This window comes from Notolepis coatsorum (assembly GCF_963971535.1).
Source record: "Notolepis coatsorum genome assembly, chromosome: 1".
In the NCBI taxonomy this organism is placed as follows: Eukaryota; Metazoa; Chordata; class Actinopteri; order Aulopiformes; family Paralepididae; genus Notolepis; species Notolepis coatsorum.
In genome coordinates, this window is record NC_140165.1 from 293,810,531 (window position 1) to 293,835,369 (window position 24,839).

The following is a 24,839-nucleotide window of genomic DNA, read 5'->3' on the forward strand; positions in this document are numbered from 1 at the left end:
TTACCTCGATTGTTCATCTGAGTGGTAGGCAACGAGTCTCCAGAATAGCCTTTGAGCTTGATTGTTAAGATAAGATAAGATAAGATATTCCTTTATTGATCCCCTTGGGGAAATTCAGGCATCATAGCAGCATGGGGGGGGGGGGGGGGGGAGTGGGGGGGGGGGGGGTACAGGTAGTAAACAACACAGTGTACAGGTAGTAAAAACAACACAGGCAGTGTAAACAATTTGGTCAATATGGTCAATATAATTTACTATCTGACTAGCTGAAGAAATATTCACATTATTCACAGTGTCACATAAGGTGCAGTATGCGTGAGGTAGTGTTATAATTTACTATCTACTGAGTATACATTATTCACAGTATCACGGTATCCACTGAAATATACATTATTCACAGTATCACAGTGTCCACATAAGGTGCAGTAAGCCTATGGTAGTGTAGGTTGTCCTCCTTGGGTTCCTATAAGTCCCAGGTCAATGTCTGGTAGCAGTCGCTGTCGCTGCCCCCTGTTGTGGAGCCTGGAGGCTGCTAGTCGCTGCCCACTGTTGTGGAGCCTGATGGCCGCTGGTATGAAGGACTGTCCGAGGCGGTTAGTTGAGTGTCGTGGGGGAATGAGTCTGTGGCTGAACGAGCTTCTCATCTTGACTAGCTCGTCGTAGAGGGGGTGGTAGGGGTTCTCCATGATGGCAGCCAGCTTCCTTATCATCCCCCTCTCTGCCATCACCTCAAGTCTAGGTAGCTCGACTCCCACCACGGAGCTAGCCTTCCTCACCAGCTTGTTGAGCTTGTTGGTGTCCCTTGAGTTGATGTAGCCTCCCCAGCATGCCACAGCATAGAAGAGGATGCTGGCCACAACAGACTGGTAAAAAGACTGCAGCAGTCTGTTGCACACATCGTCAGAGTGGTAGATCGCAATGCTCTCCAGCATGGCCTTTGAGCTCGATTGTTCCTTAGATTGATAGACAGCGAGCTTCTTATACAGTTCCACCTGGTTGGTTTCGATCCTGGCCATATCCACAGCCAAAGGATCTACTTTTCTCCGAATTAGGCTAAGGCTAATGGTCCTAATTTTACGATTACCACAACCACACAACACCAGAGGGAGCTCCACAAATCATGTTAAACCCAGATTCGGCTCAAACAAGGGACTAAACACGTTTCGCAATTATGCCACATCAATGTGGAACACCCTACCTAAAGCTGTAAAGGAATGTGAATCACTACCCACTTTCAAAACCACTCTCAAAGAGTGGCAATTTGAAACTGGCCCCTGTAAATGTCCTAACCCAACCCCCTCCTGAAATGGGGGACTCTGATGTAAACAAGACGAAAGTCTTTCTCTGGTCTGCATCCCCTTAACAATTGTGTGTATTGAGCTGTACTGTATTGTACCCATTCTGCAATCTGTTAATAAAGTTTTCAATCAATCAATTCAATCAATCAATCTCCAATGTACAGTAAATGTCCTAACCCAGTAATACACAAGACCCTCTTCTTGGGACCAAGTAAGGTTTCGCGGATAATCCAATGTACAGTTACCCCACCCGACCCCGCCTACCCAACCCCCCACCTCACCCACCAAACCACCTCCAATGTACAGTCCCCCCCCCCCCACCCCACCTACGCCAACCAACCACCTCCAATGTACAGCCCCCCCCCCCCCCCCCCACCCCACCCACCCAACCTCCTCCAATGTACAGTTTCTTCCCCCTCAAATGTATATACTCTCTTTTTTAGACCATTTTTGTATCACATTTGTGTCATTTTTGTATTTGTAGATCTGGTATGTCATAAATGTCTAGATGTAACAACAGTACTGTCTATCTGTATGTCATGTATCTGTCATATATGTTATGATGAATTGAAAATGGGGGACCCTGATGTAAACAAGACGAAAGTATTTATCTGGTCTGCATCCCCTTAACAATTGTGTGTATTGAGCCGTACTGTATTGTACCCATTCTGCAATATGTCTGTTTCAATCAATCAATCAATCAATCAATCAATCAATCAATAAAAATTGAACTAGTATTTAACCGTATTTACCACATGTTACATCATCCAATTTGACGAGGATCGTCGAACGCACCATTCTGTGAGGTCAGACGGTGACGTCAGCAGCGCGGGGAGGAACCAGTTGCTGAACAGCGAGAAGAACAGACAGATCGCCACACAGCAGGACCTCTCAGCTGCTTACGTTATTTACTAAAGTAACGTGTTATTTTTCTAGAAATATATTTGTTGTCGCTAAGCTGTATCTTGGCGGCGCCGACCTATGTTGTAATAACAACAATATAGACATTTGTGGCTCGGCTTTTTTTTAGCATCACACAACAAGTATGGATGCGGTCAACGCGTTCAACATGGAGGTAAGCTAATGCTAAGTAGGTTAGCTAGCTGTTTTAGCTAGGTCGTAAACGGTTAGGAATAATGCTAACTTCAGTTTAACATAACAGTTAACGGAACAAACGGTTTGTGGATGCGTTTTTATTGTAGTGTGATGTCAACTCATTGGGTGCAATATGCAACGAAATCGGCACTAGTAGTCGGTATTTAAAACGATGAAGTAACATGGCTTGCACCGCAAATGTGGTTAAATGTCATTTGTTAGCCAATGTCACCCTATTCGTTTTGAACACAAGGCCTTTATGTTGACGGCGTGTTATTGCTATGTGGATTGATGTAAACCTTTTATTCTAAAAGTTTCAATTTATTCATAATGTATATGTTGATTATTTCTAGCACGTGATGTGGTATTCAGGGACCAGTTGTATTATGGCTGGTGTTTATTTAGCTGCACTGTGCAATATATGCAGAGCATTGGCTATAGCTCTACGTTATAGACATTGCAAGACACTGGATATTTCGGCTTGCATCCAATTATTATTCCCATTGTTTATATCAGTGATTAAACATTGATTCAACATTTAAACTAGATCAACAGTTGTCGTCAGAAAAATGTGATGCTGATTCCTAAAGAAAAAAAATCAAACCACCTGCACCTGTATTGAGCTGTACTGTATTGTACCCATTCTGCAATGTGTTAATACAATTTCCATCAATCAAGAAGGAAAGGTTGAATTGATTGATAAACTTTATTAACCTATTGCAGAATGGGTACAATACAGTATGGCTCAATACAAACGACTGCTAAGAGGATCCAGACCAGAAAAAGTCGTCTTGTTTACATCAGGGTCCTCCATAATAATCTGATTGAATCGTCTACCTTGGATCTGATTGGTTCTTCTGACTGGCCCAACGCACTCGAACGCCATCACCTGTCTATATATTGATTCAGCCACGTGATAGATTTCCGATGTCATGAGTTGATTGGGACCTTCCGAACTCACGATAAGGCACCTTTTGACATGAGTCAGATCTGCACATGATTGGCCCCCGCCTTACTAGCCCCTTTCGTAACTGATGCATGCCAACAAGGTTTGGCCGAGTGAATCCACAGTCCCTTGCTCAATAGGAAACCAACCTAGATTTACCCTGAAGAACTTGGCCGACGTGAACCGTTCGTTATACAAGTATCGCAGAAAATGTCAAAGGTACTCACAGTTGCACAAGGGTTGTCGACAGAACGGCAATGGTTTGAAAGCTCGGCGTTGCTAATAAACATTTTAAATAATTTTTATAAACTGGTCAACACTGCTTAAAACGGCTTTAGCTGCCTGATGTGCCTACGCTGTGATCACAGCCCATGCGCATCAGGCACCCAATTCTGGAAATAAAGCTGTGTTGACCAGTTCATAAAAATGATTTAAAATGTTTATTAGCAACGCCGAGCTTTCAAACCATTGCGATTCTCTGTCCAGGACCAAGACCCTTGTGCAACTGCGAGTACCTTTGACATTTCTCTGCGATACTTGTATAATGAACGGATCGCGTCGGACCAGTTCTTCAGGGTAAGTCTAGGTTGGTTTCCTATTGAGGAGCAAGGGACTGGATTCACTCGGCCAAACCTTGTTGGCGTGCATCACAGTCACGAAAGGGGCTACCGCCTTACTAAACCACATTACACAATGGTTGGAAATGCTGTCCAACTTGCTCTGTAGACCTGACTGCATGGGCCTCGGACCTCACAGGACCAGAACCTCATGAATCATGGGAAACGACTTGTTATAGTTAAAAATAATCAACGTTATTTGTATAGCACCTTTCATACAAGAATTGCAGCTCAAAAGTGCTTCACAGCAGTAAACCAAGACATAGGCATACAATGAGCAAAAAATTGGCAGATCAAGAACAATGCATGAAATGGACACCAGCAAAATAGACTACTAAAATAAGGCATCGAACATCTGTCATATTATGATCTAACATCTTAATAGGTCTCTCTTTGTTTACGGTTTGATTGTCACTGATGCACATAAAATAGACATGAAATTGGCAGATACACATTATCAACCCATTGTTTTTTTTATGTCTAGTACTGTCGGAGCCATGGTCTTTCTCATTTCTCATGAGCCATGGTCTTTCTCATTTCTCATGAGCCATGGTCTTTCTCATTTCTCATGAGTCTATTGGCTCAGAAAAGCCTTATGTCGCCGCCGGCAAGGAAATGAAGAGACCCCTCTTCCGCCCCCACACTAACCAAGCTCCTGACCGATGGACTGTCACTAGATTCTTCTGTGTGTTTATGTTGTGCTATGTTGTGCCATGTTGTGCTGTATTTATGTATTTATTGTGTCATGTTGTACTGTATTATGTATCCACCCTGGCCTGTACCGAACAAGAATACCACCAACCTGGTTGCGTGGCAATAAAGGAAACTTGAACTTGATCTGTTTCTTCTTATTTTTTCTTAGTTATTCCAATATATGTTACACTTCATTAACTGTCAGGCAGACACCAAATGATTTAGAGTAGCTGACATTCATAATTGAATGCCTTATATCACGATGCTGCCTTAATAAACACAATGTCTATATCAAAATAAATGTATATCAAAAACCTGAAGGTCTTGGTAGGCTACTCAATGCCCTGCATACAGATCTTAATATTATTTTATATGAATACATTTTAATTAAAAAGTAAAGATGAAGACAGACAGTTGATTCAGTAGTCGGGTGAAACAATTCTGCATCATGTCGTACACATCCTGTCTAATAAACGTGACGTCTGCCGCTGCTGGTGTAGTCAACTCTCCAGCTGTCCCGCTTGAGGCTTGCTTGCCTGGCTGCATCGGCTAGGCCTAAAAGAAAAAATTGTTTGTTTCCGGTTGCCGACCGACCCTGCCGATTTAGGTGCAACCCAATTTATTTTATGATTAAAAAATGTTAGTCAAACCTTTAGTATTATGGATATTAAACATCCTGGCAGAGTACATGCATCCATGTTGTTGTGAACATTTTAATTAAATAAAGAAATTCCCTATCCATAGTCGCTGTGGGAAAGAATAAAATAAAAAATTAAATAAAATAAATTCCCTACCTACCTACTTAACTGCCTTAACTGACAACCAACAGGAAACAAACTATTTTCTTTTATGCCCTACTCTTGTCTACTTTTGAGGCAGAGCCTACAGCCTATAGATTAGAAGAAGAAATGAGACATTATGGGAAAAGAACATAACCACCATAAAGTCTACAGCGCTACTTCAGAGGCGAGTGAGAATAAATTGATCCTTGTGTGTTAAATTCATAACCTCACCCATCTAGAGACCTAAGCAGGTTGCATCTATGTTGCAAGGTGCTTTCAATCTCTGGACCTAAGATTTCTCTATGGATTTATTCCTGACTGTATATATTGTCAGGGACTGGCATATACAGGAGGATCTACCGGCTAGTGCCTTGTAGTTTCATAACCTGAGCCTAGATTCCCCTTAAAGTAAATATTTGGGTGACGTTGCTTTCTTGAAGATTAGTTTGGTTAGCATCCTGCAATGCTGAGGATTATTTGTGATAATATTGCTGGCCAGTAAATTATTGTTGTCCAATCTTGCTGCTCATCAAAGGAAAATGTTTTTTAAGCAACGTTAATTGACAATTACAATTTCTCTCTCTTCAACAGTTATTCTCCATGATTGACATAAAGCCTCCAATATCCAGAGCAAAGATGATGTCTGTAACAAAGGCTGCCATAAAAGCTATAAAGGTAAAATAAAGACTTATTAATTGATTGATTTGAAGATTTATCCGTCAGAAGTTACATTAGGTAATTGTAGTTAATTTGAGGGATGGGCATCGGCAAGGATGTTTTGATCCTAAGGCTAAGTTCAGCATGCGGGCAAAAGTGTTCCACTTTCATATGTGGTCCTGAATCATACAAGTCTGTTTTTTTGCAATGTGACCTCAGCCTAAACAGTCTTATCAGAATTCACCTTTTAAGTCACTAGATCAGCGGTTCTCAAACTACGGATCGCGACCCAAATTGGGGTTGCGGGTAGGTTACAGTGGATTGGCAAAGAAATACTCGGATTGAGTTTTCCACCCGGAAGCTGTGTGTATTTAGTTACCATGTCTCGCCCCTTCATCAACGGAGGCCGACACACAGTATTCCAATACACATCTCACTACATCCTGCGCATGTATAATCGCAGGAGGGGGCCGGGGGTCTGGACTTTTGTGTGTAACCTGGACGCGTGAATACTTTCGGCAACCAACATGCCCTTCTGCGTTGCTCTGATTGGCCAGCGCTCTCCTGTGTGAATACCAGCGCTCTACGCTCGTTTACCCCCTACGCCGCGCATGAGGCTCCCCCTAGGTGCTTGTTTACACGCTACGCCGCGCATGCGCATGAGGCTCCCCCAGGTTAATACACAACGCGATAATCCCCCTGGTTAATAATAATAAATGGGCATCACAGAACACGCCATATTAGCAACGCTGGTTAATAATAATAAGCGGACACAAAATGATCTAACTCCTACTGATATTTAGGTGTCTGGATTGATGATGAATTCCCTTTTAATGTTCATCTTAATAATAATCTGGTTAAAAAGCTGCGGACGAAACTTGCTAGAACCTGCTTTCCCATGTTTAGTAGAAAAACAGTTGTTGTAACTATATTAACTCTGGATTATGATGACATGATATGTAGACATGTTACTTGGATGCTATATCTCACTCTGCTCTTAGATGTATTGGTGATAACTACACTACATATCTCACTCTGCTCTTAGATGTATTGGTGATAACTACAGTATATATATCACTCTACTCTTAGTGGTGATACCTACAGTACATATCTCACTCTGCTCTTAGATGTATTACTGGTGATAGCTACAGTACCCATCATTGTACTGGCCCTCTCACTCTGTGAGGCGAGATCAACATTGGTATATATTTATTTACAAAGTGCTCTAACACAAATGACCAAATACTCCAGTATTAGACCTCAATGTAGGGGTTTATCAAACCTCAAGTCAAGTCAAACCTGCTCTCAGGACTCGATTACACTACATGTTCCTCAACGTAGGAGCTTATCAAACCCACTCTCAGGACTGTATTATACTACATGTTCCTCTTGTCAATTCCGAATCCGGAGACTGCTTTTCGATTTTGTGCTCTGGACTCTTAAGGAATACCCTTCGATGCACTTTAAATATTGATTCCCTGATAGCATTGGGACATTTAAAAAATATGCTTATGATGCATAATGTTTTTGAATGTAATTGTTTTAACTAGGAATTGTTTGCAATATAGAGTAGTGACGAATGCATAATTTACACTTGTGCCAATTGCGTGCGTTTGTCTAAGTATTATTATTCTAAGTATTGCTATTATTATTATCTACCGCCGCTGCGGCAAAACCTATTAAAACCTGCTGCGGCAAAACCTATTAAAACCTGCACAGCTTGTGGCTGTGTGGCGAAAACCTGCTTGGCGTGTGAGTGCCGTCAAAAAGAAAATGCGCATGCGCGCGTTACCGGCGTAGGGGGAAAACGAGCGTAGAGGGCTGGCCGATCGCTGGCCAATCAGAGCAACGCGGAAGGGCATGTTGGTTGCCGAAAGTATTCACGCAACCTGGACTCGCAATGGATAGGTTTGTTGTCGGAGGCGGTGCCGGTTGGTCGCAATGAAATGGGCTCTGCGCATAACCAGCTCTGGTTATCTCGAGGCAGAGTATTAAATCGCCTTTTTTAACTCTGAGAAGAAGCGCAGATTTTCCTTGCGGACAAAAACAACCCATTGCCAGAGAAATGTGCTGATAATGAGCTGGATTTGATTTGATTTGAAGCGCATCATCTGTAGCCACTAGAAGGGCTCATTGAACAATTTTGGAGAGAGCGTGGACAATTTGGACAACTGGATCAAAGATCTGTTAATTACGCATGACGCAGCAGGCCTCACACTGTGAGCAGGAAGTAGTGTTGTCACTAGGGGTGGGACGGTACGCATCCGAATCGTGTACCGTACGGTATGACCCCCACGGTTCGGGGCGTCTGTGTATCGTACGGTTCAGATGACGCGCAAATAAAAAAAAAATCATTTGGCGGAGCCGGGAGAGGTGATCACTGGCTGCAGGCGGCAGCAGCAGCAGCAGCAGCACTGCAGCCAGGTGCTAGTCAGTTTGTGTAAAAATGGCAAGCACAATATAAATCAATCTTCATTACGACTTTAAAAACATAGCCATTAACATTACATAGGCCTACACACATCTTGCCATAGCGTTAGCAGTTTGTACAACACAACGCACGTTTTAACTATGGTAGCACTAGCCCCAGCTAATGTTACCGTAGCTACTAGCTAGCAGAGGAGGAAATGAGAGTCTGAGAGGCGGGGTGTTTAAAGACAATGATAGGCGTTTATTCAACATCCAAGAAGGCTAACATACAACTGTGTTTTACTAACTCCAACCGGGACTATTGCTGCTTTCGTGCTGCTTGTTGATGTTATGAACTCCTCCTAAGCTGAAGGTCCCACACGCTAAAATGTCCGTGGGCGTGGGGACCCGCCAACCCATAGATAGTTCCAACTCACCGAATTACGTAATCCACCACAGTTGCACTCAATATTTAAATAATGTTAGTCTAAATAAATGTAGACAGATAATGTACGTATTTTAAAAATAGAATGAACAGAGCAGTGTTGTTTTTAAACAGTACAGTGTGTGTGTGTTAGTTTGATGTATGCTGCCAGTTAATACTTTGACAAATGTAGCCTATATTTTTCAGTCAGTTCGGTCTTTGTGTGCCAAACATTATTTTACACTGTAACACTGTAAACCTTTTTAATTTTTTTTAATAAATGAAGCATGTTTAGATTTGAGTGTTAAATATTTTTTTAATACAAATTAACGTATATCAAACCGAACCGAAAACCGTGACCCCAAAACCGTGATACGAACCGAACCGTCCATTTTGTGAACCGTCCCACCCCTAGTTGTCACGATACTGGAATTTCGAACTTCGATACGATACCTTGAAAGGTATCAATATTCGATACCATTTTTGATACCACGGGGGAAAGGTTCAATCTTAACACTTTCAGCGCCCACCAGGGGGTGCCCCAGAACCCCCTTGAGTGCCCATCATCCACTTCAATGTTGGCGTTAATATCGCCTAATCTATGTTTTAAATTATGGCTATGTGTCTAATCTGCCCGTCGCTTATCAATGACTCATTTTCCAGTCAACATTGTCGAAGCGGATTGTTTTTTTATCGCTTCATTTCCGTTTTATAGCATTTTGAAAAGCCCTCGTTTTCAAGGAAAATAAAAAGATTATGTGATAAACGCCCTGTACTGGAATATTCTAGAACGTTGTCATTTTTCGGCCTATTTATGAATCGTTTTCAAATAAACGCTAGATTATCGATAGTATATACGTATGCACGCTATATAGGCGAGCTGAAAATCGATTCTCTTAGTTCCTGCTCGCTCGCACAGCCACACAGCCACACACACACATAGGGGAAAAGCTTATATCTCCGTGAAAACAGGTCTGATTATCCTAAGACTGGTAAAATAGATTCCTTACCTGAGATCAGATGGTATCCAAAAAGATTATTCCAATTCCTGATCGCCATTCCAAAAATCGATCCTTTTATTGATCCAATGCTACATACTGTAAACACATATTCCATGCTGTTCTGATGCTCCACAATGAATCCGATCGGCTCGGGGTACGTAAAATGTGGATTCCAGACTTTTTTTTCTCATCCATTTTCATTGAGTCCATTCCAAAAGGGTGCATTACCATCTGGGAGACGATAGGGGGCGCTTTTTTCACATCTGAGCTCCTGATGGGGTTGGTTTTCCAACAGTAAACTCGGTTGATGAAATATGAATTCAGATTGCGAATAAAAAAATAAAACTATAATTGTCGTGCTGGGCATTAAAAAAAATCTTTTTAATACATTTTGCTTTTGTTGCTGGTTGATTCTCCTCAGCTTCTCTCTGGTACTATAAGAGAAGATTAATATAACGTTTTTAAAACCCTTTGTTTATCTTTAGATCACACATTTAAAAATAACTGTTCATCTCACTTCAATCAGTTCAATAATCTTTATTGCAGAACATGGTATTTTCTCAAGCAGACGGATGTAAACACTGTAATCTGTGTTGCATGTACCTGACAAACTGAACTGTTTGTATTACAGTTAGAGTTGTTCCGATACCAGTATCGGAAAAGCCGCCGATACTGCCTAAAATGCCTAAAATGCTGGTATCGGTATCGGCCGATGCTGCTCTAATGCTGCGCTCCGATACCATATGACGTAATTTATCAACAACACTGCGGTCTGTTGAGTGAGCATTGTAAAACAAACGTGTGCTTAATCGACCGTGAATTAAAGTGTCAATGCCATTTGTCATTTTAACAGCAGATACTTTCTTAAATGTCATCGTCCCGACAGAGCGGTGTTGACGGGGAGCTCATGGGTTCGCTTGGTGGCTGGTGTTATTAGCATTGAACAGCTAACCGAAAGCTAGCTTTAACGTTACCTTGGCTAAAGTTGGGGCTATTCATAATCCAGCAATAATGGCTGCAGACCTGCAAGCAAAGTACAGCAAGTTGGCAAAGGAGTATTCGTTAAATCACAATGTCACGAGTAACGTTGCAGTCTTTCCATATACCGGTAGCTCATGCTAGCTAACCTAGCTCACGTTGACGTCGTCATTGAGACCACCTCGCGTACACAATTAATGACATGTTGCGGACAGCCATATCGGTGACAATGTTTAGCTTTTAGTGCCAAATGATAAGAGTCTGAGGCGGAGTCTCAAAAGAGAATGTTGAATATTTATTGTGCAAAAATCACAACAGATCCTCTGCTACTGAAACGGAGCCTTGTAGACTGAGTAGGGTATATCTGCAGAGCCACTGGGTAGCGAGTGCAGCAATGTATAATGTCCGTGTGGATCATTGGAGTAGGGTATATCTGCAGTGCTGCAGCCCCATACTCATTGATTAATGATACTAATACAAATCTATACAATCACCTGTTGTTGAATAAATACCATTACTTTCTAGTTATTACAAAAAAAACAGTATATATAAAACGGTATGTTTAAAAAAAATTAAATAAAAGTATAATTTATATAAAATCGTTTTTTTAATGTATGCACTGGTATCGGATAAGGATCGGTATCGGCCGATACCCAAAGCTTAGGTATCGGAATCGGATCGGAAAGGAAAAAATGGTATCGGAACATCTCTAATTACAGTCATATTCCGACTTAACTGAATGCACATGTGTGTGTGGACTACTGTACTATTACAGGTATTGAAATTAACAATGCAACTTCCCTTTTTTATCAATAATTAAATATCGATATTTCGGGAAATTAATATTTAAACCGTTTTAAATATTCAGAATCGATATGCATTGATTTTTTGATATTTTTGACAACACTAGCAGGAAGTGCTCAATGATCTTTTGTGTGCCAAGCTACTGAAAGTCAAGTTCACTGGACAGGCCCTCGCAAAGTTCTGGATATCAGTCCGGAACGAGTACCCAGTGTTGTGTAATGCTGCGCTGAGAAAGCGTGTCCCCTTCGCATCAACATACCTCTCTCTGTGAGGCCAGATTTTCAGAGTAGAAGCGGATCTTCACCAAAGTGCATGTGAGCGCAAAGCGCATGTTCTGGCAACACATTTAGGCTAAATATGCCTCGTTTTATAAATGTGTATACAGAAACAATTCCGTTGCTTTTGTTGATAATATTCATTAATTTCATTGATAACATGCTGTAATTTCATTTCTTAATAAATATGCATGATCAAGTTCAACAACGTGTGCTTTTATTTAGATATTCCTTATTTCCACGTTAAAATTGCGCGATACATTAAGTGTGGGGTCGCCAAAAACAATCTTAAATAAAATGGGGTTGTGGTATAAAAAAGTTTGAGAACCCCTGCTCTAGATTGATATTAATCATAATTCTGCGCTGGCAGGAGTCACTCAGTGAATACAAACATGAAAGACTGCTGTGATGGAGGTGGTTAGTAGAGGGCTAGTGAGGTGTTTAGTGTACTGTTTACCTTACATTAGTATTTTGGGTGATACTTCTTCAAAGCAAAACTTGAGGGGACATATAATAACTGTTTGAAAGCATATTGAAAGAAGAAATGGCTCTCTTTCACCTCCTCCTCACCCCCATTTTCATGTGCTCACGAATGAGCTGACCTCCACTGCACATCAACTTGTAAATGAAGTGTTCTCCATATTTATGTCCATCTTTGTTATTGTTCATTTGCACATGCAGGCCAGCTCAGCAGCGTGGCCAGTTCACACTGGAATCTGATATTGACCACATTTAAAAGATAACATGAACAGCCAAAAAGAAAAGTGGTATTTGTTGCCAAATTAGTGATCCAAATGTAAACAAATGGTGGCCCCACCACCACAAATGATTAAATTACATGTTTTCCTCCTAGTTAATTGATTGAGCTCCTTTGATACAGGAACTAACATTAGACAACAAGTCATTAAATAAGCTATTATTTCAAATGTAATTTTAACAAAGTACGGCAGACTCTATTTGTTACACTTTGCCTAAATTGGGATTCTACTACAGTTAAAAATAATCATTCAGCCGAGTTGTAGAGCCCACCCCTAAATAGGGATGGGAATCGAAAACCGGTTCCCGTTGGGAACCTGCAGGGCAGTACAGTGCGACATATATATCGCACGTGCTACAGCAACAGCGGTCTGTGCGATGGATGGATTTACTTCAATAGCACTGGTGCGATAGGGATTCGGTTCATATAGATACTCTTATTTTGAAAATCCTGTAGCGGGTCTCATTTCTGCCCACGCGCAGCTCCAGCTAGGCTCCGAAAGCTAGCAACGTTCAGGTGCATATGATACTCTTATTTTGAAAAAAACTCTTGTGACAACTCGACGAGTCATATCCGCCCTATCCGTGCTTTTGCAAGCAGAGGTTGGTGCGCAGCAGTGCGCCTACACGTCCCGAAATAAGTCCGTGGTGTTTTTTTTGCATCTACATGCTTTGCACCGTCGCCATTCCTTTATGCGCACATCGCCCGAAATTAACGTTTATGTACCATTACAATCACTACAACGTTAGCAAGCTAACAAGCTAATCCTGATCAGAGGCAGAGCCAGCAGACACAGTGTGGACTGGGGAAAGGGAAATGGGGGGGCACTCTCTCCCCTTCCCTGTGTGTGTGTGTGCGTGCGTTTGGAAAGACGATGAAGTCACTAGTCAGGACTCAGGACAGGAGTACATTATAGTAAACTGAGGATGGACAGATAATGTTGATATTCAAATATAAACAAGTTTCGAGAGGAGTGAAAGTTTGAAGACAGACTAGACTACAATATGATGCGGGGGTGGTGAGTTGAAACAGTGTGTGTGAATGAATGAGAACTTTATTTAACAGATTGCAGAATGGGTACAGTACAGTACGGCTCAATACACACAATTGTTAAGGGGATGCAGACCAGAGAAAGACGTTTGTCTTGTTTACATCAGGGTCCCCCATTGTGTGTGTGTGTGTGTGTCCCAACCGACCCCACTTCTATGTTTCAATAAATTATTTGCATTTAAAACTATTAACGCTGACTCATTCCTTCAGTCCACTCAAAATTATGCTAATATTCCTTATGTTGTTTATGATATTAATTGAAAATAGCATATGAGAGTATCATAGTAATAATAACACATGGCGATATACTAAATGACAGCCAAACATGGCACTGCAACTAAATAACACAAATACAATAGGCACATTTGTGACTGTTACAAAACTATCAACCTCTGTAGCACCAGTGCTATGTGCAAAAATAGTTAACGTACAGCCCTGGCCTGGAACCGTGTGGCTCCCGTGACTTTCGATTCCCTTATCGCTGCCTACAGTTGCCCAATAATGTTAGCGTTAGCATGTAGCCATGGCAGACTCTATTTGATTCCTTAAGGGCTCGAAATTGCCTGGGTTTTGGTCATATGCTCCCGAAATGCTCCCGCTGTTTGGCTACTTCTATGTGCAGTGAAAACTACTTGAATGCTTTAGAACCTAGTCATTGATTTAGATCAGGGTGAGCTAAAATTTGCCGCGGAGCTAACGTGAGCTAACGCTATTTAATCAAGCTCACAAAGAGAGATAAACAGCTGACAGCGGATAGTACAGGTACAAATACAATAAAACAGCAGGCGTGGGCTGTTGTGTAAACCTTGTACTCTTTAGTTTACATATAATGAGAGACGGAATGTTTGTTTACAAGTCTGTAAGCCAGGAAGTACAGTGGTGCAACATACAAATGTGTCCGTGTAGCAACACAAGCCAATACCTTATAGGACAGGGGCCCGGGGAGGGAGCTCTCTCTCTCTCTCTCTCTCTCTCTCTCTGTGTGTGTGTGTGTGAGAGAGAGTGTGAGTGAGAGACAGAAGTCAGAGCAATAACGACCTGTTATTCAATAGATTAAATTAGTTTAAGAATAAAAAATATATACATTTTAAGAGAATCTCAAATACATTATTTTATTTAAGTGTAGGCTATAGTTAATGTTTTATTTTTTTACAGTTTTTGTATTTTTCTGACATGGGGGCTCAACAATAAATGACAATCAGAAATGTCAAGTTGCATGTTGTTATTCTAACCAGCTTAGACCCCTACGCTCTGCATCTTCTGGCCGCCTCAGACCTACTCCTATCCGAACTCCGGGAGGGTCATCAAAGAGAAGTCGCCTATTCTCAGTCCTAAGGGAATCGATAAAGAATCGAATCGATAAGCAGAATCGATAATGGAATCGTATCGATAAAATCCTATCAATTCCCATCCCTACCCCTAAATGTATTTCTTTTTTTTAATGATACAAGGACAGGCATTGCTCCTCATCAGCATCACACTATTGTTAATATAAGTGGGTGCTTTTAAGGCAAAGTGGTCATCATTGCATGTGAATGCGTCTTCACTAGATGGCCCATAGTTAGATAGACGGCGCCATCTAGACGGCAGGGCTAGAGACTAACGATGTCCCGTCGTCCCGGGGACGATCAAATATTGATTTGGGACGAACAGAAATCTTTTTTGGGACGCAAACGGGACGAGAGGATTTTATTTTTTTCACAGGAAATGTCAATTAGCCGACTGTCAGTGCGCGCATATATATATGAATTATTCTATGTTAATAAAACATACCTGGTGATCAACTACAGTTTGCTGTAAATATTATGATATGTGTGTTGTGTTCTGATAACGACAGCTGCAGCGGGAGCTGGCTCATGCTGGATTTGCGAATAGCATGCAGCTGCAGAGCCGCAGAGCCAGGGGCGCTTTCAGGTCCGGTCACAGGCCCGCTCAACAGCGCCCCCCCACACAACGGCTGAATTGCCAATGGCTGAATTGGAGTATTGCACTGTGCATCCCTAGATAATAGCCCTTTAGTGGAAAATACGTTGTCATTTTTTGGCTGATTTATGAATCTTTTTCAAATAAACGCTAGATTATCGATAGTATATGTGTCCTCATGCACGAAGAGAAGCAGGGTCTGAAGAATCGCTTCTCTGTACTTTGGTCGGCGCGAACCTCACACACGCTCCGATGGCGGAGAAAGGAACATCTGATTACCCCAAGATTCGTAACATAAAGGCCTTACCTCACATCTGATGTCATGCAAAAAGATTAATCCAATTCCTGATCGCCATTCCAAATATCGATCGCGTCCATTGATCCAACGTTATTGTCCAAAACACATAATCCACGATGCTCCCAGTCCCCCCAGTCAATGCTTCATGCCCGAGAAGTAAAACCTGGACCGGACTTTTTTTTTTTGATGCACAGTCCCAGCCAATCCAATCCAATGATGTGCAATACCATCCGGGAGACGATAGGCGGCGGTATTTGCCCTTTGCAAGCTCAGACTATTCCCAATGATAACGTCAGGCTGGATGGATGAAAAATGAATGGATATCGCTAATAAAAGAAATGACTATTAAAACCCCACTATACTCGTGATTGGCACTCAAGCGATGGCGAGTTAACCCGACTATACTCGTGGTTGGCACTGAATGGGTTAAACAATGAATGTAAATATACCCCACAAAGTACCGGTAAATGGTCAAAATATTCTGGGTTAGGGCTTTACAGCTTTAGGAAAGGAAATTAGCTTACAGTCTTCTCCAGAGAGGGACATACCAGAAGATGGATATACCAGTTTCCTCTCTGTGCGTTCAGTAGAAAGCTATCTGGCTGCACGTTAGCCTAGCTTAGCACAATGAATGGAAGTGGACAGTGCCGGTTAGCCTTCAGGAGAGGTGTTCGTTGGACAATGCCTAGGCTAATCGGCACTGTCCGCTTCCATTCAAACTGGTATCCATCTTCTTGTCTCTCTGGAGAAGATGATAAGATAATTTCCCAAAATGTTGGCGTGTTCCTTTAAGCACAAAATCGATGTGCGCTTGAGACCACTTGAGGACACGCACAACTTGGAGCTATAATCGTTGTTTCCAAACTTTTTGCCTCATGGCTCCAAACAACAAAGGGATGATACCAAACCATGAATTACTTTCCCTTTTCAGCCACTTTCACTCAATTAGATTGGAGGAAATTGACTGCAAATATGCATTGTTGCACAATACCATATTATAAACACAGCCTATATTTTTATTTCAAATCGTAGCAGATTTCACAAAATCTTAAAGCGACATTTGAGACTTTTTATTTATCAATTTAAGCCAAATTCCCCAACAAGCTAAAGCCAAATTCCTCCCTCTTTGGTGACTATAGTGCTTTTGAGCACGTCAGCGTTGTCTAATGTCTGTACCAGATGGGATATTGTAACGGTTGGAGTGAACCATGCACAGAGGCTGTTAATCAACTCTGTTATCTCATTAAAATATTGACTTGGGAGACCTAACTGAGCCTCCTAGGGCATTAGTACGGTTTTCAAATGGGTCGAGAGCCTATCTCATAGTGTTGGCCATTTATTTAATGGCAGCAAAAACGGAACTTTTCATAATATTTCAAATATGCATGGTATGTAGGAAGGAATTACTTGCTTATTCCAGACAATAGGAGGATCAATGCACGATTGCTCACACTAGAATCTTGACCAGCTTTATTTCTACAATTGAGTCTGTATATTAGATGAGCTATGGCTGCTGTAGCCCATCCATGACATGGAAGGAGGAGTTCTGCTTTATGAGATGTTCTTTAGTGATGCACGATATATCTGCCGCCGATATAATATCGGCCGATATGGCCCGTTTTTTTACAGGTCCGATATCAAGAGACATGTTTTGGCCTTAAATATTTTCAAAATGTCAGTCATTTCTGTAAATAAGTTACAAAAGTTGCTTTTTGGAAAATAGCGCTTTATTTGATTATCATAAAAAAATTCTATACAGAGATATCGACATCGGTAAATATCGGTATCGGCCAGAACAGCAATATTAATATCGGTTATCTGTATCGGCCACAATTTTCACATCGGTGCATCACTAATGCTACTGTTGTGCTGCACTCTGCTATTTACCTGTTTCTGGCCTGGCTGCTAGCTTGCACATTTCTTATCTGCCGATCAGCACCTCCTAGTGATCCCCAGGACCAGGCTAAAAACAAGGGGTGATCGAGCCTTCGAGGTGACAGCACCAAGGCTCTGGAACGCTCTCCCCCTAGACCTGCGAACTGCCCCCTCTGAGAACTCTTTTAAAAAACAACTAAAAACACATTTGTTCAGGCAGGCTTTTGATCACACATAGGCACCTTTTTCTTGTCCTCACTGTTCTATAGTGTTGTTTTAATTAGTGACTCATGATTTTATCCAAATTATTTTATTCTACTTTTTCTATCTGGTTTCACTGTTTTTAACTGCTGTTTGTCTGTTGTCATTTATTTCTGATTTTGTTTTTATTGTGTTTTTATATTAAGCTGTAGTGTAAAGCACCCTGTGCATTCGTGCTGTGAAGGGTGCTATATAAATAAAGGTCATTCATTCATTCATTCATTCATTCATTCATCGTTCTCCTTGAATTTCTCATAAATAAGCAATTTGTCTTTCAAACGACTGCTGACTTGATGTTTTCTTTTGTTCGTTTGTCTCATTCAGCGCCAGGGGTCGCTGTTTACCTTACCGTTGAAATGCCATTGCCTTTTAATATGGGGATACGTGGCTGTGTTTGCAGGCCTAAAGCTATATTATAGCTATGGATCTAATAATATAGTCGATTGTCATTGAGTTTCTTAGTAAACGTGTTATCGTTTCTTCCCTGGACTAGCTACTGTTCTCAAATCAAATTTAGATTATCGGTATTATGTGTCATCATGGATGCATGAAAGGGGGGGGGGGGGGGGGGGGGCGCGCGCGCGCGCCCATTCCGTGCTTTGATCGCTACCAACGGAACACGCCACACACACACACGCTCCAGATCGCATGAAGGAATTTTTTGATCAACGCTATGTTGATACCATTTAGCCCTTACCTTGACCAGGATCTGTCCCGAAAAGAATATTCCAAGTACTGATCGCGATCATGTTTCCAACGTAATCCAGCAATGAACATGAACCCGGGGGGCCCGACCCTCGTCAATGCATGTGTTATAAGCGCTTGCCCTGCCCGAGTAGTTAGACCCCGCCTGCTGGCCGCAGATCGGCCCAGACACCAAGCTACCTCGTTTCAAATGGAGTGCAATAGCGGCGGCAGGCAGCGGTATTGGACTTTTGTGATCTCAGACCCATCCCCAGTGATAACACAGCTGCCTGCATGTTTATGAATGGAAATATCGAATAAAAGAAATAGCGATCATAATAACGAGTATACTCATTGTTGACGTCCAACGATTGGCTGGCTATAACGAGTATACTTGTCGTTGGCAATTAAAGAGTTAATATGTCCCGGCGAGTTCACCCACATTCACTCAAACTCTCAACATACCAACCCACCACCAGCACACATACTTGTCTATTGTAGCATGGTGGTATATATATTCTGGTCTGCAAACAAAAAAACCCAAACTTTATAAAAGTTTTTGGGGACTTTACAGTGCCATGTTAAAGTATGGTGTGATTAGGTTATTGTTGTGAGTTTGAGTGAATATTAGCGAACTTGCAAGTAACTTACATAGTGAAATTGTATGACATCTGTAGCTCAGGTATGTTGCGGCTAGCAAAACCCAACTAAAAGATGCATGGTGTATCTGTGGGGAATCCATGTGCATGTCCCCACGATAGCTTCGCAGTCAGGATCTGAAAGCTGGTTGCAGTTTGTTCAATGCATCTATTGTTTCACAATTCCTATGTCATTTTCTCATAGCAAATGGCGTTAACGTTGGAACCTAATTACACTTTAGTTTTTTAGTTCTTTTTTATTTAATTGAGCATGGAACACATCGAGGAGTAAAGGTTCATGTATGAGGCCCAATCTCACAATCTGATTCTTTTTTTGTTGCTTTCTCTTATCTTAAATGTCACGTTATCTGTGAAAAACAATGTGCTTTAGTAGTTTAGTTGAGTGTTCATTAGAGAAGTACTGTATGTAAATACGAGATGTTCTACTGATGCCTAAAATTATGATTAGACTGCAAAGATTGATTACAATTTGGGATCCTTCACAAAGTTGAATGTAAATGACATTTTCTTGACCCTTATAGCTAGACTATATATCTTGATGGCACAAATATCAAATTCTGACATTGATCTTAGTTTTTCTCTTTCACTAGCTTTACAAGCATGTTGTCCAGATTGTCGAAAAGTTCATCAAGAAGGTATGTCTAACGGTGGCCTATATCATCACATTTCACCTTTTTTGAGTAAAACATGCAACATACAAATGTACCATGAGACAATGGGAATCAACGGTCATTGTTTTTTGTTATTATCTTTTTCCAACAGTGCAAGCCAGAAGTAAAAGTCCCTGGTTTGTATGTGGTGGACTCGATTGTTCGACAGTCGCGTCATCAGTTTGGCATTGAGAAGGACGTTTTTGGACCCAGGTTCTTGAAGAACTACACAGAGACCTTCCGGAATCTTTACCTCTGTCCTGAGGACGATAAGGTAGTCTGTTTATGCACTTTGGGTGATCAAAGCAGTGTTACTAAACTTCCAGGACTTGTTAACGTTTGGGAATTGCACCAAAAGCATGTTGAATATGTCTGTCAGAGCCTAACACACATTAAACACATGTTATGTAAGGCCTCATTGTAATTTAACATTTTGTGGTATTTATTACCTCTGAAGGTTATGGTTTTGCAAGATATCTCAAAATAGATTTTTTTTGCTGGGCACAATCATGACCCCAAGCGGTATAAATATATAGATTTTGGTGACCCCATGACCTTTCCTGTAGCGCTACCATCAGACTAAACTATACATTTTCGAATGAGTGTATCTCCTAGGGGTGGAACGGTTCACAAAATCTACGGTTCTGTTCGTATCACGGTTTTGGTTTCACGGTTTTCGGTTCGGTTCGATACGTTGTTTTTTTTATTAAAAAGAAAATGTAACACTCCAAGAATACCATATACACCAGCATAAGATATATAGCCTAAAGATAATCCAACTTTTCAGTTATTCTCAAGGACGTAGTCATGCAAAAACTGAAAGAATGAGGCAGTTTTACATCAGGCACATTATTTTGACAGTGGCGGTTAGAGCTAGGAGAGAGAGGGGAGGCATTGCTGATTTAAACATGCTTCTCATTTATTTGGTAAAAAAAAAGTTTACCTTAACACATCCAGCGCCAAAAATGCTGTCCAGCGTTATTGGCCGCCATGCGTTGTCTGCCAGGATCGCTGTACAGCGTTTTTGAGATCAATATAAAAAAAATCGATATACTATAAACCAATAGCCAATAAATGTGAAGTTATCTTTGAACCTCTTGTCAAGCCTCATTATTAAACCATGAAGATGCTTTAAAAAATAATTTAATGAAAATGTACTAAGAGTAGTCTACTGACACACTAATAAAAAAAATTATTTACATCTAAGACAATTTATATAAAAACTCTTGGGTGCCTAAGACTTTTGCACAGTAGTGTTTTCTATCCACTTTAGCCAAACACACACACACACATATATATATATATACACACACACACTACTGTGAGAAAATAATAATCACACACAGGGATAACGGCTTATAGCAGACTTAATGATTTTAGAATATTTCAGATAATTGAATTAAATGTTTATCATCAACTATCCAGTTAGTATTTATACTGTAACGTTTGGCTACTTTAAATCATTGAATGTAGAGAGAGGGCAAGAGAGAGAGAGCCAGCCCCCCCCCCCTCGGGTTTTGTTCTAGGTTTGCGTTTTGATCGTCTAAGCTGCCGTAGGTGATGATGTCACACTCTAATGTAAACAGGAAGAGTTTAACACACGGAGATGGAAACTGGATGATATAAAGAAACAAATAACCAATAAATATGAAGTTATGTTTAAACTTCTGTTGTCAAGCGTTGTCAATATAACCCACCCCCTTTCCTCACGAATTGAACTAGTGTTTTGGAGTCCGCTTTGAGTGTTTTCCAGGGTTAGCAGCTAACGCTAGTTAGCTTAGCATAGTCCTCATGGATATCTTGGTTAGCAGCTAACGTTAGCCCATTGCTCGTGTCAATTAAATTGCATGTCATTAAAGGTCCGCGCTGGTCTGTCTAATGAAATTACAATTGCATGTCATTTAAGGTCCGCGCTGGTCATGTGTCTATAATGAAATGAGAGGACAGCTCTGCGCAAAAGCAAGTCTCATCTGAGCCGCAACGTGACAACATATACTCGATGTTCACGATATAGTAATTTACTACATCTCATGTAGAACAAGCTGCGATACATCGAGTATACTCGATATATCGCCCAGCCCTACACGGTATTGTGCAAATACTACTCCCGACTCTTGGGGCTCTAGTTCCGTCAATCATTTGGAAAATTATTGGACAGGCTTATAGCCAATCAGTGTGGCTTTCCAATGATACCCCACCTGGGGATGTACGAATCGGGGATCTAGGTGAAAAGTTACGAGCAAAAACAGATGGAGAAAAAACCCCAAATGAATTGAAGTCTGAGAAAACAGAGCTTTTCTTTTGTACACTGTTTACCAAAATCACTCATTTTTGAACGAATCTTTATGAAATTTGGACATGTACTCTGGGCACGAAATTGGAGTATTTACTGAGGATTGCCAGATAATGTTGATATTTAAATGTTAAAAAAATAATACAATATAAATGTACATGATCATGCAACATAAAAAAAATTGTTGTAGGAACGGTTTGGGAGAGGGAGGTAGGGAGGGGTTTTAGATTGTGTGTTGGGAAGTTTAGACTTCAGAGAGGGAGAGTACAAATTTAACTCTGGCCTCTTTAAGTGTGTATTCTTCAACGTAATAGCTTATCTACTTGAAATGCACTGAACATTTTTTATATATAGCCTATGTGACACAAAAATGCGTATATATTTTTTGGCCGGTAAGAAATATGCTTGGCGGGTAGAATTTTCCCATCTACCCGCCACTGGCCGGTGAGTCAAAACGTTTATTTCGTGCCCTGCATGTACTACATAAGACTTCAGGCTATGGATCTCGTTTTTTTTTTTAAGCCATACGAATTTCTCGGGAAATACTACTTCTGGACTACTAACTACTACAGAAAAACTTGAGTAACAAGTGTATCTACAACTCAAGTTCAGACCTATGTTACTCTATTTCATTACCACTAAAGATGAGTTTTTCTTATTGTATCGGACAATTCAGAATGTCATCTTTCAAAAGAGACCAGGCTCTCATGTGGTATAAGTATAAAATATAGTATTTTGGTTTGCAAAAAAAGTATGCAGTCCTCAAAAATGAAAACAAAAATGGCCAATTTTGGGGGCCATTATAGGGGTGGACGGTATGGTCTAAAATTTATATCACGGTATAATTTGAAGCATAGACGGTAACGGTATATATCACGGTATCACTGTTTCCGTTAGAATAATTTGTTTTGCCTGATAGGCAGGCTATATAAATAATGACATCCTCAAGGCATGTAGATTTATAATATTTTAACTTAAAACTAGGCTACTTTTGCGTATACAGTCATTATATTCCAAATAAAATAAGTCCCGAGTTGAGACTCCGTGCTGCTCCCAACGAATCCCAATAGTATGCAACTGCAGAGCCGCAGAGTAGGGGCGCTTTCAGGTCCGGTCACAGGCCCGGCTCAACAGCGCCCCCCCACCCAACGGCTGAATTGCCAATGGCTGAATTGGAGAACTGCACTGTGCCGGTACAGATGGGTGGGTTATGGTGGATTCTGCGGCTCTGCAGCTGCATATGCTTCTCGCAAAATCCAGCATCCAGCCCCGCTGCCCAGCCGTCGTTATCAGAACACTACACACATATCATAATGTTCACAGCAAACTAGTTGATCACCAGGTATGTTTTATTAACGTAGAATAATTCATATAAGAAAAACGATAGGGAAATCTCTAGGGCTGTCTTAAATGCTTCGAAGCTTCGAACGTTCGATTCGATGGCACAAGCTTCGAACATTAAAAAATTTTTTTTTTTTTTACTTCGATTTGTGTAGGTGTGTGTGTGAACTACCCATCCCAGTTAGGACAGCCGAATCCCGTCCAATCTTTCGCCGTCGACTAAAGACTCACTTCTTCAACCATTATCTGAAATGATGATAAAAAAATAAAATAAAAAATCTAACCGTGACTAACCTTACTGTCATGCACTTGTCCTAATAAACTAACCTACACTGTAACACGCAACACTTTGATGAACATTGTTACTCAGCTGATAGAGTTGTACCCTTCTTGCTGTCTTGTCGTACAGAACTTGTAAGTCGCTTTGGATAAAAGTGTCAGCTAAATGACTAAATGTAAGTGTGTGTGTGTGTGTGTGTGTGTGTGTGTGCGCACCTTGTAGAATTCCACACATAAGAAAGAAAGATACTGGGATGAATAAACAAAATAGGAAATAAAATGTAGAAATGCATGAAATACATAAATAAATATGAATCTCCATATATGAAATATAACATTTAGATAAGGTGCTACTGAGATGTTTTGGTGAGTTCTTTGTTTTTTTGTGGAAGTTGCCCTTCTTAAAAATGCATGAACATTCACTGATAATTGGTCTGTAGTGGAGTCTACAAGGTCTACATTGCCGGACCTTGTAGACTGACATAATTCTGTGCATAGTTTAGTCTACACAGGCCATATTTCAAATAATCAAAATCTTACTTCATTCATCTTAAACATTCTTGATTTGGGGGATTGGTAGTTCCCATGAAATCTGAAGTTGTTCAAACGACAACAGCGATCCACCTTGAATTAAATCACACAGCCGAGTGAAACCTTGTTGGATGCGTCAGTCACGAAAGGGGCTACTTAATTAATTAATCCAACCCACTTTATGTATAGAGCACATTTAAAAACAACAACGTTTACGAAAGTGCTGTACAAGTCCCACAACATAAGATAAAAAAAAAAA

The 24,839-nt window shown here is 40.9% G+C and overlaps 1 protein-coding gene across 1 annotated transcript in view; it reads left to right on the plus strand.

Annotated features, from left to right (window-relative positions):
• The first annotated feature begins 2,163 nt into the window (after nt 1-2,163).
• Nucleotides 2,164-24,839, plus strand: part of LOC311239814 (SR-related and CTD-associated factor 4-like) — an 88,095-nt gene continuing 65,419 nt past the window's right edge. The window contains exons 1-4 of the mRNA XM_084328263.1: nt 2,164-2,373; nt 6,023-6,106; nt 20,077-20,121; nt 20,249-20,410. Of these exons, the coding sequence (XP_084184389.1) occupies nt 2,344-2,373; nt 6,023-6,106; nt 20,077-20,121; nt 20,249-20,410 (321 nt within the window). The 5' untranslated portion in view covers nt 2,164-2,343. The remainder of the gene's footprint in view (nt 2,374-6,022; nt 6,107-20,076; nt 20,122-20,248; nt 20,411-24,839) is intronic.